At 34.7% G+C, this 16,547-nt stretch overlaps 2 protein-coding genes across 4 annotated transcripts in view; one reads left to right on the top strand and one right to left on the bottom strand.

Annotated features, from left to right (window-relative positions):
* The window catches only part of Egfr (epidermal growth factor receptor), a 152,745-nt gene that overhangs the window by 24,931 nt on the left and 111,267 nt on the right, over positions 1–16,547 (bottom strand). For 2 of the 3 annotated variants that reach the window (XM_083099024.1, XM_083099023.1), the window contains one exon: positions 2,093–2,421. The exons of the other annotated variant lie outside the window; for it this stretch is intronic. In XM_083099024.1, coding sequence (XP_082955150.1) covers positions 2,093–2,222 — 130 coding nt within the window. In that variant the 5' untranslated portion in view covers positions 2,223–2,421. The remainder of the gene's footprint in view (positions 1–2,092; positions 2,422–16,547) is intronic. 3 annotated transcript variants of the gene reach the window in all.
* LOC145971697 (uncharacterized) lies at positions 10,768–16,421 on the top strand. Its single transcript, XM_083099641.1, has 2 exons — positions 10,768–11,020; positions 11,391–16,421. The coding sequence occupies exons 1-2, from the start codon at positions 10,966–10,968 to the stop codon at positions 15,716–15,718; spliced, it is 4,383 nt and encodes a 1,460-aa protein (XP_082955767.1). The 5' UTR covers positions 10,768–10,965; the 3' UTR covers positions 15,719–16,421.

Below are 16,547 nucleotides of genomic sequence, written 5' to 3'. Positions count from 1 at the left end.
TACTTCTGGCTAATGGGTAGAAAGAGATCGACTCAGGGCTTATCATTTTAATGGAAACTTTTATGGAGGCCACTTTAGGCGGTATCTCTTCGTGTCCGTAACGAATTCTGGGTGGCTGTTCGCATGCGGAATAAGCTGCACTTTTCAACTGCATAATATGCAGCTCCGGTTATTGTGTTGACAGAAAGACATTCTGGCAATATCTTATTCTGATCAACACCGTTTCAAGACGTTATGATCGTATGGGTTCCTAAAAGCCATTCAATTGTGTAATTTTTGACGAATCTTCTTCAATTTTTATTTTTACAATTTATATAAATATTTAATGTAAAATTATTTAATATGAAATGTAATTTAATATAAATATTTAAGTAAAAATTGTTAATAATGTTTGGCAAAAGTGTTTGGATGAGTCTGCGCCGAGTATATGCATATATTTGAAATCAGAAGGTAGATACTCTCTAATAAAATTGATAATAAATTTTTCAGAGGACCTGTATTAGTTTTAAAATCCTCATCGAGAGGAACGATGATCCCGGATACTGGTCACCTGCATTTTTATAAAATATATATAATAAATCAGAAAAAAGCATGAACCGTATTATTCTGCTCTTTAGCCCGCCATTTTGCCCGACAAAGGAAATCCTGTGTCTGGAATAAGCACCTGCCTATGTTTGTGATTAACACACCATTTACTGCGATCATAAACCGAGTTGGAATATAGAAGAAAATTATGAAAAAAATTATGTAATAATTTTAAATTGTATCGTTTATAATAGATTATAATTTATATAAATTTTAGAAAGGTATATTTATTTACGAGATTTTTGTAGAAAGTTTATTTAAAAGATTTGAAAGATATTTTGTGAAAGGTATGTCTTATATTATCTTGATATTAGCTTGATTGTTTTGTAATTTTTTACATATTAGAAAACATTAAAAGCTTTTAATATTGATAAGAAAAAATTGAAAAAATTAATATGCATAAAAAACTTGTTATGACTAAGATATTAAAAAATAAAATATATAAAATAATATTAATTTAAATTATAATATCTATTTAAATTATCTTATTTCAATTTCAGTTGAAAATTATTTTCAAAATTTATTAATTATATTAATAATATAATAATTATATTAATTATTATATTAATTTGTATATTAATTATCTTTTTGATCTGTAAGCTTATCGAGAAGATCATTGACGGAATTTGTAGCTTCTGCAAAAGCGTGTGGTTTATTCGAACCGCAATGTCACGGCGGTTGAGCGCGATAATAGTCGCAACAATTGTCTCCCATCATCAAGACCGATATAAACATTTTATATATGAGTCAAGCTCTTGTGGACCACGTGCCACAGCGTACTCTTAGCCACATTTTCAATTATAGAAGTGCCCACAGGATAAAGTGCACTTACAAGATGCTAGATACTCTCGACTAGAGACGAAAGGTAAGAGTTGAGATTTTAAACGGCGTGCGCTCTTTCTCCCCTCTCTGTCTTCTCTTCTAGATAGGAGATGAACGGTACTTTCCAAAGGTACTTCGAGTAAAAGGGACTCTTCGACTAAGCGACGCCCACGCTGTGCCAGCGCACCGCTTCGCTTTCTACTTTTTCAGACGACCTCGATGATCTACGATCGAGAGTTCTCTGCCAAGAGAAGAACTTTACGCTCACGACAGTTGAAAAGCCAACTCGTAGCAACACGATATGTGCTCATATGCGCCGATAAATTGCGTTATTCCTCCAACAATCTATATTCACCGATGTTCGCAAGGTCTACTTTTTGATTATTGACATCTTCACATTTCGACGAAACTTCGTCTCCGAACATTTACGTTATTAATAAAGTAAAATATAATTTTAGAAAACACGTGTAATAATATATATACTACTTTTTTAAATTATATTTTTACTTTATTAATAACATAAATATTCATATATTATATATATTATATATATGACAAGTAATTTTGCGTTAAAACGAAGAATAATGAAAATAAAAATATCCTTATTGAATATTAGAAGTACCTAAATTGCAAGTCAATTGTAATTCTACTTTCAAAACTTCGAAATTTTCGCAGTAAAACTCACTTTTCCCTTTGACGAACTCGGAATTGAGATCCGATGACACGTAGCTACCGGCGATCAATATGAGGAATGTTACGCCGAGAAGGTTGCAGCAGGTCGACAGCGCTCGTGGCCCGTGTCGGTGGTTGAACATGATGAGCTTTCATGCCCTTTACGAACCCGTAGGTCTTGCCAAGGTAATCTGAATGAGGATTTTCTCTTTTGCTTCGCAGGCCCGTCGATTATCACGAACGAGAAGAAGACCGGAGGAATTTCGAGGAAATGTTTCCGCCATCGCTCTCCCTTCTTTACTGTGCATGTCACATGTCCGGCATTAAAGTCGTCACGATTGTCTGAAACGAAAAAAGTGGCAATCAGTAAAAGATAAACACAAGATACTCTTGATATTGTCTTGTTTTGTCTCGAAATTTAAGACAAAATTTTTCATTAATTATCAAGACAATATCAAGATTAAAATTGTCAAAATTATTGGTTTTTAAAGAAAGCTAAATATATAAATTAAGTAAGAAAAATCACATTATATTAAAATAATTTTATTTAATTTAATAAAAATAAATTTATTTAAATAAAAATAAATTTATTGTCTTGAATTTTGTGTAATCCTAGTAAAAAGAGCATCGCAATGATTTAGTGCATTTAGTGATAAAAGCGACAGTCTATTAATCTTCTATATCATATCTCTCGCTTTTAGTTTCTTTTTATACATACTAGAACGGAAAATTACGTAATCTTCTATGCGCTTTGTTTATTTTTCTCTATATCTTGGTTGCGTCCTTGAATTTTGTACAGATAAGATATATATTGTATATTTTAGACTGAAGGAATACAGCTTAGAGAGTCTGGAATAACAAAGATTTGGACAGTCGCATTTGGAATTAAATTCTCGCGATGGAAATACGATTATATTTTCGTATGCGAACTTTAAACGACGAGAGATGAGAGATGCAAAAGACAATCAGCATAAATCATCTCGCGTTGAAATCCCTGTTATTTTCATTAGGACTCTTAGGAATTGTGTTTCACGAAAGAGTTAGGTGTGTAAATCAATAACTATCAGCCACTAGGATGAATTACGCCGATTGGCTCGTTTCCAACACGTGTTTCTAAACTATCACGACAACGATATTCATTATGCGCGCCTGAATTATGCTACGCATGCATCCTCGATTGTATCATATGGCATTATGTGTTATATGTTACGCTGCAATGAATATTCGCATCTCAAAACAAATTAATTTTAAGTGCGTTTGCTTTAAATACGATTCGAGTTAATTTTTAATTCATATATTAAACTTTAATAATTATAATTAATATATTTAATTAATATTTAATTAATATATTTAATATATTTAATTATTTAATAATTAAATAATTAATTTAATAATTAAATTAATATATTAAACTATTTAAACTTATTTTCAGAAAATAAATCTATTAATGTTTATGAAGATTTAAATATTATTTTCGATAAAATTATTTTCTATAGAAGAGCATTAAATTTATATATTTTTGATAAAAAAACGAGTAAAGAATTGAAACACGGTGTTTTAATAATTAAGCACTTAATTTCATGTTTTTATCACCTGATTCAATTCTCATCGATTTAATCTATTATTCATACTGAATAAAATCAATATAAAATCGACAAAAGGATTTTATATCGATTTCCATGTCGAAAAAGCGTGTAATTAAAAATCTTCACTTGTGTGTTTTTTGACAGGCAGTTGTGTCATCGCCTCGTTTATGGACTTCTTTCAACGCGCCTCCGTGGATTGCTAAAAAAATATTAAGGAGGAATAAGAAAAAACGAGAGGAAGGAAAACGAGAGGATGGAGGAATGTAGAAAGGACGAAAATCGAAAAAGAGAGGAAGACAATACAGCTAAAAGCAGGTGTCTCGTTCACTCCGTCCTTCTCTTCCATTCTCTCCTCCCAAGTCGCGATCTCATCCAGGGCGGGAACCATCCCAGCACTCTCTCTCGGTTTCCTCTTTGTTCTTTCGCACTCTCTGCGAAGTGGCGAACGCGAGTTGCCTTATTCGGACGCGACATGCGAGGATCAACTTAAGCAAATGACGTCGGCCGAATCGGCGGCATTCTAATTACGGCTGTCTCGTTAAGGTCGCTTTTTTCAGATCGCCCCTATTAATTACGATCGATACTCAACAACGAGCCATTGACGACGAGGCACCCGATCGTGATTGTCCTACGTTGTTGCCTCATCTCGCCCTTCCCGGCGCGATTCTCCTCGGTCGTCGCGGTACCACGCTGTCTGCCGACAAGAAAGACGTGGGAGACGCTCCGAGGGGGAGACCTCGGGGTGCAGCTCGAGTAACAGCGATCGCATAACGCGTTGAGCGCGCAAGTTCGCACATTTCCGCAAATCAATGGCAGGAAAATGGTGGAGATCGAGTTTAATTTGCATTATAATAGAAAATCAACGTGTTAAAAATTTCACGATACTTTTGCAAATTGTCCAGTAACACGCAAGTTTGATATCTGGTTAACTTATACAGTTAATGGATCCAACAGCCTCGAGATATTTCCTCACTTTACGTAGAATGATGAACATATTTCTGGCATATTACATCTGTGCAAATCAACGAGAAGTGTTTGCATAGCGCTGGCGACTTGGTCAGAAACGCGAAGACACGACACGAATTACGAGCCTGCGAACCGGTTCCAGGCATACCGTTCGAATGGCGAAATTAACCCGAACTCAAAAGACTGGGGCGCCGTCGACACTTCGCTTAATTGCACGGACGGGACTTGTGCAAATTTTTATCGTTCGTCCATGGGGCTTTAATTCTCTCTTTATAGCTGTCTCTAATCGTTGTCGTGTAAAAAACGTCGTGGCATGAAATACGTCTTAAATTATCTCGTTGTTGGTCCCGCGCTTTTATAAGAGTCTGTACAAAGTGCGAAAAAGCATGTAAGCGTCAATTTAATACGCGCATTTGACATCCTTAAAACCAAAATTTAGCGCGATAAGTCTATCGGAAAGTGCATTCTAGTTCCTGTTATCGAAATAACGAGAGATTGCTCAATATATGGCATCGCAAAAAGGCGATAAATTATTTACTTATTTATTATATAACAGAAAGAGAATTTCAGAGAATTGGCGAGAATAATAATGATAAACGTGGATATTTTCCGGATAAAATCTCATAAAAAGTGTTACATAAACTCCATAGATTGCGTAATAAAATCGACTAATATTTTCTGATTGCAAGGAAAAAGAAATATTTCTTGCTCAACTCGCGACACACATCTTGACTCGTGACGCTTAGGTACTGAAATTTCACCGTGATTAAGAAAGCCGCGAAATCTAATAATTTACATTCGCGATAAGGAACAAAGCGGCATCAGCTCCAGTTACAGGCGACCATTCGTGCGGTTGTAACGTTATAACGTTATAAATAATATTTTCACGCGATTCTCATCGCGCGATGTGTTCTACACATTATCTCTGTCAGACTCCGGTCAAAGTCCTGGTACATTTCTAATTATGACAATTACTTTATTTCTGACTGAGACATACCGATTGCAAAACAACATTTTGCATTTTATGTGCATTATAGCTATTTTATTTTATTAATTATTATTATTAATTAGTTATTAATTTTATTTTATTATTTATATTTATATAAACATAGTGAAAGAAATATTATTATAACAATTTTATACACAAGAAATATTTTTGAAATAACTTTTATTTAATTAAATGAAATTAAATAAAAAATTCTCAATCATCGCTAAGCGAAACGCTTTTTTTATGTTTACATCAGAAAGATTAATACAGTGTCCTTTCTGGGATCCATAAAACTTAAACGGATTTTTAACTTGCTGTCTTATCGACGAAATTGATTCAAAAAATTTGGCGTCTTATTAATTATGCAAAAATATTTTAACATTTATTGATTTAATTAAATATTTTTAGAAAATTAGAAGATACTATTTTATTAGTCTTAATTTTCGCCAAAAGATTTAGATTTATGCGAATATGAATGAACGCGAGAAACTTTGATCATCCTTAAAAATCATAAGAAATTTCGATTCGTAAATAAATGATATTGCTCCGATATTTATTATTTGGTAACAATTTTATACTAGGATTTTAAATATATAGAACACGCGTAAAAAACGCAATAACGCGACACTGTCAACAAGCAAAGGCAAGGAAGTACTGTTGAATAAAATTCACGACGGAGGAAGGAAGTCTATTGGTCAACAAGAAATCCGGAATGTCTTCTCCCAGACCGAGAGAGAGAATCCTTCGAGGAGCAACAAATGCAGAGCATCGTGGCTGGCAAGGACTCGGAGAGACAATAAGAATAAGAGACTGCCATGCGACGACATCGATCGTATATATCGTCTCGCGAGGACCCACGTCCTTCGTCTTTCCGGCTCTCCCCCCCCCCTCCCCGTGACTCCCATGCTTCGCACATGCTCGGACCCAGGCACAAAAGCGGCGTCCTTTGAGGGAGGGTCCGAAACAAAAAGAGTGCCGACGAACACGGCGTGCAACCGTGTTAACTGCGCTGCTTATGCATTCATATCCTTGTTTCGCGACAACCTGCTGATTGTTTCCACAAAACGCGACAACCCCCTTGTAGGCCGTCCGGGCCGGTTTTTCGGCAGTCGCGAGGGAGACCCTGGGCCGTAGGTGCCGCGCAAAAAGGATCAATTTGTATGCGGGTGAACGCTCCCCCTTTTCCGTCGCCGTTCTTAACAACGCTGACTATGTAACGTCTGCGCGACAATGGTGACGGCGAGATATAAGAGCGCTCGAGAAAATGCGCCTGTGCACCGGAAGGCAAGCAATTGAAGAGCCTAAGGCAACAATGTTCTAAACCGCGTGAAAGAGAGAAGGAGGGCCGAGTGAGGCTCCGAAAGATTACGTTTGTTTCTTAAACCCCGACGATGCTTCTATTCAAAAGCGTTTACGTTGTTTTTAGAGCTAGGGGTAAAACGATTGTGAACGAAGTATGAAATATTCGAGGCACACATGGGCTTATATTTATTAGTTTGAAATAATATTTTGAAATAATTAGACAGATGCAATATTTAAAAACACGTCTGTTAAAGTGCATATAATTTCTATCGATGATTTCAGATAACACTCGATATGAAAGATATAAAGTACTAGAGTAACATATTATTAAGAAATTAGACCGGTATGAAAAATAAAGATATATCTTCTATAATTAAAAAAAAATCGTATGAAAAAATTATTTTAATTTATATGAATTCATGCGATTTTTTTTAAATATAAAATATTAAAAAATTTTTAATTTAATTAAAAAATTAAATTTAAGTTTATATTTAAGTTAAATTTAAGTTTATTTTTAAGTTTAATTAAAAAATTAAATATAACAATTTAATAAAATTGAACAATTAATTAAATTAAACAATTTAATATAAACAGATTGATAGATGTAGAAGTAATTGTGTTAATAAAGGTATTATAATTTTCAAGAAAGGCTTCCTGAAAAAAAGTATATATTTTTAATTAACAGTTATATATAAATGTGACAGTTTTCTGATCATGATTAACAGCTGTTTATCCGCATATGATATCTGCCGCCACATAGTATATTCAATTTATCATCGTCAATAATATAAGCAAAAGTAAAGCTTATTTACTCAAGGAGCGAAGAAAGGCCAGACGCGTACAACATCGAAATACAAGCTTGTTATCTTTCGTGATATGAATCCCATGAGTATATATACGTGACTTTCTGCTCTGATCTTCCCTCATTCTCAAGGAAAGTTAGAATTTTCTCAAGTGCTCATGTATATCTTGTTATCGACGATATAAAATTTTGATTAAAAGATGATAAGCAGAGCTGCATTTTTTTCAACACTTGCGATATAAAGAACTGCGAGGAATATATATAAAATAAAATATATAAAATGGGATATATCGTTTATTATAAAATATCTCATTTGAGTGGAAAGAGTTAAGTGAACAAAAATCTTTGAATCAAAGTTTTAAATAATAGATATAAGTAATTAGAAAATTAAAAAAGATGATAATAATTATAAATTTAAAAAATCGTAAATTTTAGACACTTATATATTTTAATATTTATTTATTATTCATTACATTATTAATTTATATAAAATAATTTCCGAAATTTAAATTTTTATGTTTTTACTCGTACTAAGATTTAACTAATTTTTCTTACAATTTTGCATGATTAAAATAAACATTCGCTCTTTTAAATATTTTTGTCGATATGATCAAAATTTTATTCGATTAAAAATATATTCTGTTAATTTACTTTGAATAAAACAGAGAGTTGGATAAATAATTCATCAATCAATCTTGTCGCAACGTTAATTGACCAAAGTTCTTGAAAGAAGAACATGAAAAAATCGAAACACATAGTTAACCGATGACAAGGAGCTCGGATAACGGTAACGTTGAACGTGAGCGCGATTCTCATGCTCGAAATTCAGGCTCACCAAGTTAAGATGTCGCGATTTTTACTACAAAATACTTAGAAAATATTTTCTCTTGTCTCTACCTTTTCTAAATATTTTTTTTTATTTATAGAACTTGTTATCTTTATCAATTAGTCTGATTCTAATCTTTGAGAAATATTGATCAAAACAAAAGAAATCTTTTCTCTTTCAGTTTTCTTTTTAGTTCTCTCTTGCATTTCCTTTTACGTCTATTATGGAGACATAAATTTGACTCTATATCGTCCTCTGTTGGCTGACAAACACTGCCTCTGTTGAATCAACTCTGTTGAACGAATCGCCGATTTCAGTGCAAGCTTACTTTCCCAGCAGACCTTATATGGCTCGATATTTTATTTTGTACAATCCTCAGCAACAGATTGCATGATCAAGCGCCATAAAGTCAGGATTGTTTCTCAAACGAGCACGATAGGTAAAATTATTATTTCAGGTAAGTTGTTTGAAAGGCAGTATCTGATTTAAATAAAAGATATTAATGAACATCGGATTGCATTTCCCACAGCAATGTCTGCGAAGGAAAATTATACAAACTAACATTTTGCATACTTTGTAAATAAATAATAAAGCAAGAAAGCAATCTGGAAAAATGTGAAAAGAAAAGGAGTAAAATGGTAGCGATTGCGGTTCATGAAACACTCGTGGCTTCTTATGACTCTCGCGAATCATGTTCGCGGTTCGCTAATAATATTCGTGACTTCGTGATTGGATTTTCATTTAAGGAAGAGATACCGTGGCCACGACGTGAGTCAGAAAGCGCGCCACGAAATCCAGGATCGCCGGTCACGATCGTCTCGCTCGCGAGGATTCCAACCGGAATTTCGAGTTACGAATAACTTCTGGCGGCTCGACCTGCACGCTTCGTACATCTTCGCGGCATGACTAGGTTTGCGTGAAAAGTTGCCGTAGCCTCTTCTTCGGACATGTATATCTACCAACGAGAATCTTGAGTCCACGAAACCGAGAAGCAGGTACAATAAATAATACATATCTGTATCACGATGATACTGTTTTTTTTTTGGATTTTCTAGAAATAATAATACTAAAATAATAATTATTACGAAATATAGATTATAAAAAATTATAAAAAAATGTTTTAAAAAAGATAAGTGAAAAAAATATTAAAATTTGTCTCTCTAAATTTCAATAAAAATTCTCTGCTTTATATATAATGCACTATTTAATTATTTTTATTTAAATTTTAATATATTTTAAATATATTTTAAATATATTTAAATTTAAATTTAAATTTATTATTTTATTTTAATTTAATCGAATAATTTTATCAAAATATGGAAAAATTATTAATCCAAAATGACATGTTGGAGGCGCAATATTGTGTCTGTAATATTTAAATTACAAATAACGAGTAATAATTTTAGATTTCTCCTCTCGCGAAAATTGATCCCTCCCACAATTTTTCAGCATACTTCGCATATGCTTCTTCGTCGACGTATTATCAGCATGACAAATCGCGTGTAGGTATTATTTTCCGAGCCGCTCTGACCAAGAACAAATTGCCGGTGGCGATGTGGGAAGATCAGCGACGCCAGGATGAGCGTTCTCGTGAGGTTCCATCGAGAGAGGAGATCGATCGCGCGGTCGCCTTTATCCCGCAGGTAAGATTACACTGTGGGACTAATCAATGCTTCCACGAGCCGGGTGCGTTCCGCTTCGACCGATCCTCGGCGGATCGCAAATTGACGGTTCCGTCGAGGAATCGAGCGAGGAAAGCGGCAGGCAAGAGCCCGTCGAGAGAATCGCGCCACGAAGAGGATCCGATGAATAAAGCGAGCTGGTAGTCGAAGAGGATAAACTGTCGAAGCGGCATAGAAGCGGAGATCGCCAAGATAAACGCGTCCACCGTGCATTGTGCCGTTGCAAGGGCCTCGTGTTAAAGTCGCGCCGGATTCTTATCCTCGGGATCTATCCTCGCTGCCTTGAAAGCCTTCGTGATGCTGGGCTGCAATTTTTGATTGCGCGAAAAGACGCCGATAATGGCCTGCGAAGACGCATGGCATGTTTGAAAACTTGAACGCAAAGGTTTGGAATTTATGTCTGTGACATTTAAAAAATTCTGCATAAATTCTGCAACATGATAAAAATTTGCAGTAAGGGTATCTTAGCGGCAAACAAGTGAAATATATATATAAAGCACGATTTGTAAAATGCAATTTGAAGTAATCTAACAGACTATGCGATTCGTTTGTCTTGCGTGACATTTTTGTGACAGGATCGTTAGGATTCATGTTTTTTCGATTCATGGAATAAAGTCGTGTCCAAAATCTTGTCCAGTTAATTCAGTGTCTTCAACGGCAGATCAAAATCAATCGAGTGTTTTTTTGCTCTTATAATGTTTGTACAGATGTATCTTTTTGGTTAAGATTGTAAAATGAATCGTCTAAAATATATTTGCGGTATAAATGTCTCTCGTCATATTCCATCCAGTAAGTTTCCTTTTAATTATTTATAAATCTGGAATTTCTTACTAAATATTGTCATGTATATCCATATTCTAAAAATGTTGTCAAATATTAAATATACATTATAATACTTTAAACATAATTCATCATTTCTTTAAAAATAATCATTACTTTAAAAATAATCTTTCTCTGTCATTTTAATAATTCAAGGTTTTTCTCAAAAGTGCATGGTATATGTGCAATTAATAAAATATATAACAAATTAATAAAATTTAAAAAAATAATATAAATTTGCAAAAATAAAAATAATATAATTTTTATTACATTTTACTAATATTTTACCTTAATTAATTAAAATTGAATAATTAATTATTTCTATATTATTATTGTATAGATGCCGTACTCCCATCACGTTATGGACAGTACGCTGATGTTTGTTTTGAAAATCAGCAGTTTAAATCTCAAGTATCAGGACCAGACCAATTTTCTCTAGCGAAGAAAAATCATGACGTCGGTATCAAATATTCAAAACAGTTTCGTCAAGATGATCTGCGTTTCGTTTCCAAAGGAAACAAAACGATTTGCAAGCAACGCAGTAGAACCAAGTCCAGCGTGACGTCATTGAAAAAGAAATTATCGATGGATAAAAAGTTGCCATTAGGAAATGTAGTAAGAACGGTGTGTCATTATTCCACGTGCCGAAATGTCAAATTTAATAGCGGCGGATTTAATAAGCGACACGAGGCTCAAATCGTTGCAATAATGAACGGCGCGAGGAGCGTAAATCATCACGATAGTTTTGTCACACCCGTTGAAAAATACCCTCGATCGTATGCGGAGATGATAGCCGATTACAGCGAAGCCCTACATAAAGTATCCACCGTAGGTGGACGAAATGATAGTCTTTATTTCGACAATACAATGTGTAAGAGTCCATTCAGTACTTTTTCGACGCCATCTTCGGCGAAGAGAATTGTGAACGTTGAAACTGCACATAATGGGGTTCCAATTGAAGGGCAAGAAAATTATTCATCTCTTCCCGCTGATACTATTGAGCCGTTTGATCGATGCATCCAGCATGGCAAGATAAACACTGTCAAATGTCACGATACGCGCGTTGCTAGAGCGATAAATAAAGCTAACAGTCAAGATTGCAGGATTACTAATGATTTAAAGGACGACGATCGCTCTTACGCAAAATTGGTTGCCAATTGCAGCAAGTCTATGCATGACATTTCTCTCGCAAATGTCTCAAACGGTGGCTTAGTATTGAGCAAGAATGTATTGGCAAGAAATTCTCTTCGATCCTTTGTCACTCCGAGGAAAGCCAATAGCACGAATACGCAAGAAACCTTAAGAAAAACACCTCTTAGTGTTGCCACGATACCGCTCGAGAAGACTGTCAAAGAACAACTGATTGTCCCAAAGGAACAGAATTGGTTGAAAGAAATAGAAAGCGTGACGAACGACTTGAAAAGTGTCATCGACAAGAGAGCCACAAGGGCTGTTGACACTTCCAAATTGAAAGAAAGTGACACACCGCAATTCGTGGATAAATCTGATAATTCGCTGCACAAGGTTCACAAACTCACAAAGCTCATTAAAGCTTACAAACAAAAGGAGAGAGATGCAACGGTTAAAGAGATGAACTATCAATCTGACAAAATGGAAAAACATGACAAAGATTTCGCGCTGCAAAAGCATAATTATTCGCAATTGAATAATAAGACCTCAAATCTGCCGCAATATTTTAGTAGCATGAGTTCCCCTGCGAGGAAGAATTCAACACATGTATCAACTAGCGGTGTATTAAAGCAACCGCATGTCAAATTACGCATGGTGCCTTCTGAAAAGGAATCCGTTGTGTCGATTAACGTGGATTCGGTCTCGACTGGATTGTCGGATTCTTCAAATCCTGCCTCCAAGCAACTCTCTGTCGTGGTGCAATCCGATCGAAAGGAGGATCCGCAGTCGGCGGAAAATCAATGGGCCGTTTCAACGCTTCGTCGAGGTGCGAAAAGTGCGCCGCAGCGCAATGATTTCGGCCCGATGCGCATTTCGATCAGCGAGGACTCCGCCCCGGTCAAACAGATTGAGTTTTCAATCAACGGCAAACCGGTTTCGGAGCTGAAGAGTATCACTGCGAGGACCGAGAGGCTAGATGTGGTGAGCTCGATGGACAAAATCGAGATCAGGATACCGTTCGCCAAGGACGACGCGAACGCGCCGAGCAGGATCGGAGAGACTGACCTATCGAAGGCGGCTGACTCGAGCACGGGTCAGATATTGAACGTGCAGATATCCGCCAATTTTCAGAATGAAAAGGGTAGCATCGAGAAATCAACGCGACATCAATACGACAAGGACAAGACTCCAGTATCGCCGTCGCCGATTTCGAAGAGTTACTATTCTATAGATGATACTTTTGGCAGCGATAAGCAACAGCAGGGATTTTCTCATAATATAATTGAGAAAAATATTAACGAGCATAAAGTTTCAGGCGATATTGAGTTCAATATCCAACGCAAGACAGCGAGAAATCTTTCAACCGATAAAACGATGACGAATATTTCATTAAATGAAGGAAGAAATAATTTTGAAATTAAAAATTTGAATATCAAGAAAACGATGAATGCTGTAAGATCTCCGATCAACAAGTATGATAAAAATGAATCTTCTGACCATCGCGTTTCTTCAAAAATGATCCCTTGGTGGTCCTCCTCAGATTCTTTCAACAAGATAAAAAAGAAGAAAGATCCCAAACCGCTTGCGCCATCGAATCGAAATGAAAAGAAAGCAATCTCAAATTTGAGTCACAATCTTGTCACTGAATCTTTACCACCTAAATGGAAAGAAACTTCAAATTCAACGATATTAACGAAGAAAATACAATCGATAAATGACGCAACTACTGCTTTAAATAATTTAAGCAATTTGACTTCGTACTCAAATTCCGTAGAGCGATATGTGGAATCTAAGCCAACTGTTCACTGTTCATATTCCTTTAAACTAAGACCGAATAATCTTAATGCTATCCCTAATATTATAAGAAATAACTTAAAAAGTAAAGATAATGAAATGTCAGTTATAGAAGAAGATAAGAAAGTTTTTGGGATTATACAAACAAAACCAATTCCATTATCTACATCTGATACAACGAATATAGACGAGCATGATGTAAGTAAAGGAGAGAAAGCATCTATGTTGCAAGAAAAGACGTTAAACAGCGCGCAGGATTTACCATCAAATAGAAATCGAGAGAAGAAAGATAATTATTTCTTAAAGCAAACAAAGTCGATCGATGACGTATTCAGTACAAAATCAAAAATGGAAAATACTTCGGATGCTTTAAAACTGATGGAACAAAGAAAAGACAATTCGATCGATTATGATTTAAAAATATCGCGAGAACCAACAGTGAAATTAAATCGCCGAGTGAGAGAAATTCAAAGTCCACCAGCGGGCACAATAACGACAAAAGACTTAATGTCGAATACATCCGCGACAGAAATAAAAGAGCAGATTGTTAAGACAATATCAGTAAAGCAAACAAAGTTGGATAAGACGAAGAAATCAGAACCAAAGGTGAATATTTTGAAACTAAAGGAAAATCTAACAGTAAAAAATGTTGCGACATCAGAGGTGAATCAACAAAAAAAGAATGACGTTAAAAATATACAACAGATTCACCAAAATGATTTTATGACTTCAAATTCTTCGGATTTTAAAAATTTCTTGAAATCAACGCAAACATTAAGAAAGCAGGATAAATTAGTTGAAGATACCATCGTTTTTCCAAATAATCCTAATCAAAATAATAAAAATTCATTATTGGAATATAATAAAGACAAACCCAGCTCTTCAAACATAAGAATATCTTCAGGAACGATCAAGAAATCAGAAAAATTAGGAGTGTCAGTAAAAATGCCATCAGAAGAATCAAAGCAAAATAGACCGAATAGTTTATCAAATATAAAAAATACTTTAGAAACAATTCAAGAAATTGAAAAATTGAGAGGCCTGACACTGCCAAAGTCCAAAGAATCTTTGATAAATCAAAAGAAATTACCGTTAGAAATCATAAATGAAATACAAATGAAATACAACACAAATAAAAATAAAATCACTAATATAAATAATCAATCACAAACCAGGTCCAATTCAAAAATAATAATTTCTAAAATAGAGGATCGTGAAGTAAGTAAAAATCCGATGGATAAAAATGCAGTGCCAGATAAATTTGTAAAAAAGATAAATAAAAAGGATAATGCAGAAGATAAAACAGCCAGGATCGTAACACAAAATCCCAAGAGCAAGGATTCATTATTGAAGAAATGCGAAAAAAACCCGGATAAGTCCAAGTCGGGCAAGGATAAAAGAAATCCTTCGAAATCAGCTGATTCTCTTTCGAAAAGGTCAGCTGATTCAAAGACGAAATCCATAGTAATGTCAAACGATAATTACACATATGAAAGAAAATCGATGTTAACGAAAACGGAACCATTGTACCCGAATTTTAATAGGAAAGATACTATATCGAATTCGCAATCAGCCATGTTTAAGTGTCCGCGAAATTTACACAACGATATGTTAGAGTATCGCGCGCCAAGGGTAATCGGAAGTGCTGGATCGTGGATTAATATAGACAGACCGGAGAAAAGCATGCTATATTCCGTGTGGTTGCAGCAATCTAGAGACGATATTAACAAGAGAAAATATTAACAATGAGAAATTATTTTAATTGTATATCATAATGAGAAATTTCGCAAAAAAATTTATTAAAATGCAATCGGTACAATTTAAATTGAGCTAAATTCATATATACTTAACAGCATCAGATATTAATGTATATCATATTAACTTTGGAAAAGCTTTAATGAATAATAATTTTGAATAATAATAATTTTGATATGAAATTGCCTGACATAATAAATAATTCTGTCAAAGGGACACGCACATGCATTACTTAATATATGTCGTAATCGAACTCTTTGATCACTTCAGAGACTGGAACGAGAGATTTAGATGTAGTTTGCGCAAAGGTTCTAATCACTTCTCGGATGGCTTTGCGTTTCGTCGGCCGGTCTCGAGAAAGCGCCGGATTGGGTAATTAAAACTCTCATTAAAGCCGTTGGCGGCATCTTGAAACGCATCGTGGACAATAGGCTCGAAACGAGGCCGCAGGCCACAAGAATAGGATCGCGCCGAGGGAGCAGGTGACGAGACGAAGCACAAATGGACCACGAACAAGGGAGGAATATCGTCAAATTCTCGTTTATAATCGAAAATATCAATGTTCTCAAGTCTTCTCGCCATTTATCCTAATCTTGATATTGTCGATTGTTAAAAATTTATACATTTATAACTCGTCAAAATATTTTTCTTTATTTATTTAGTAAAAATATATATGAGATGAAAATTAAGATTTTATTCTTTTATTTTTTCCATCATATTTATTGAAATTAATCGTAAAATTTCTTAATTATTTCCTGCATGGCACTTAATATTTTATTTATATCTTATATATTTTTAATTATTCATTATATTTAAT

Source organism: Camponotus vicinus, unplaced genomic scaffold (assembly GCF_025532165.1).
Source record: "Camponotus vicinus isolate PSW18456_S1 unplaced genomic scaffold, iyCamVici1.0 SCAF_5, whole genome shotgun sequence".
NCBI lineage: Eukaryota > Metazoa > Arthropoda > Insecta > Hymenoptera > Formicidae > Camponotus > Camponotus vicinus.
This window is presented reverse-complemented; position numbering and strand designations above follow the sequence as displayed.

Excerpts from the sequence above, each read along its gene's own strand:
- LOC145971697 (XM_083099641.1), top strand. The coding sequence starts at position 10,966 with ATGAATCGTCTAAAATATATTTGCGGTATAAATGTCTCTCGTCATATT. Across the intron at positions 11,021-11,390 it reads CTCTCGTCATATTCCATCCA|ATGCCGTACTCCCATCACGT; the intron begins GTAAGTTTCCTT and ends ATTATTGTATAG.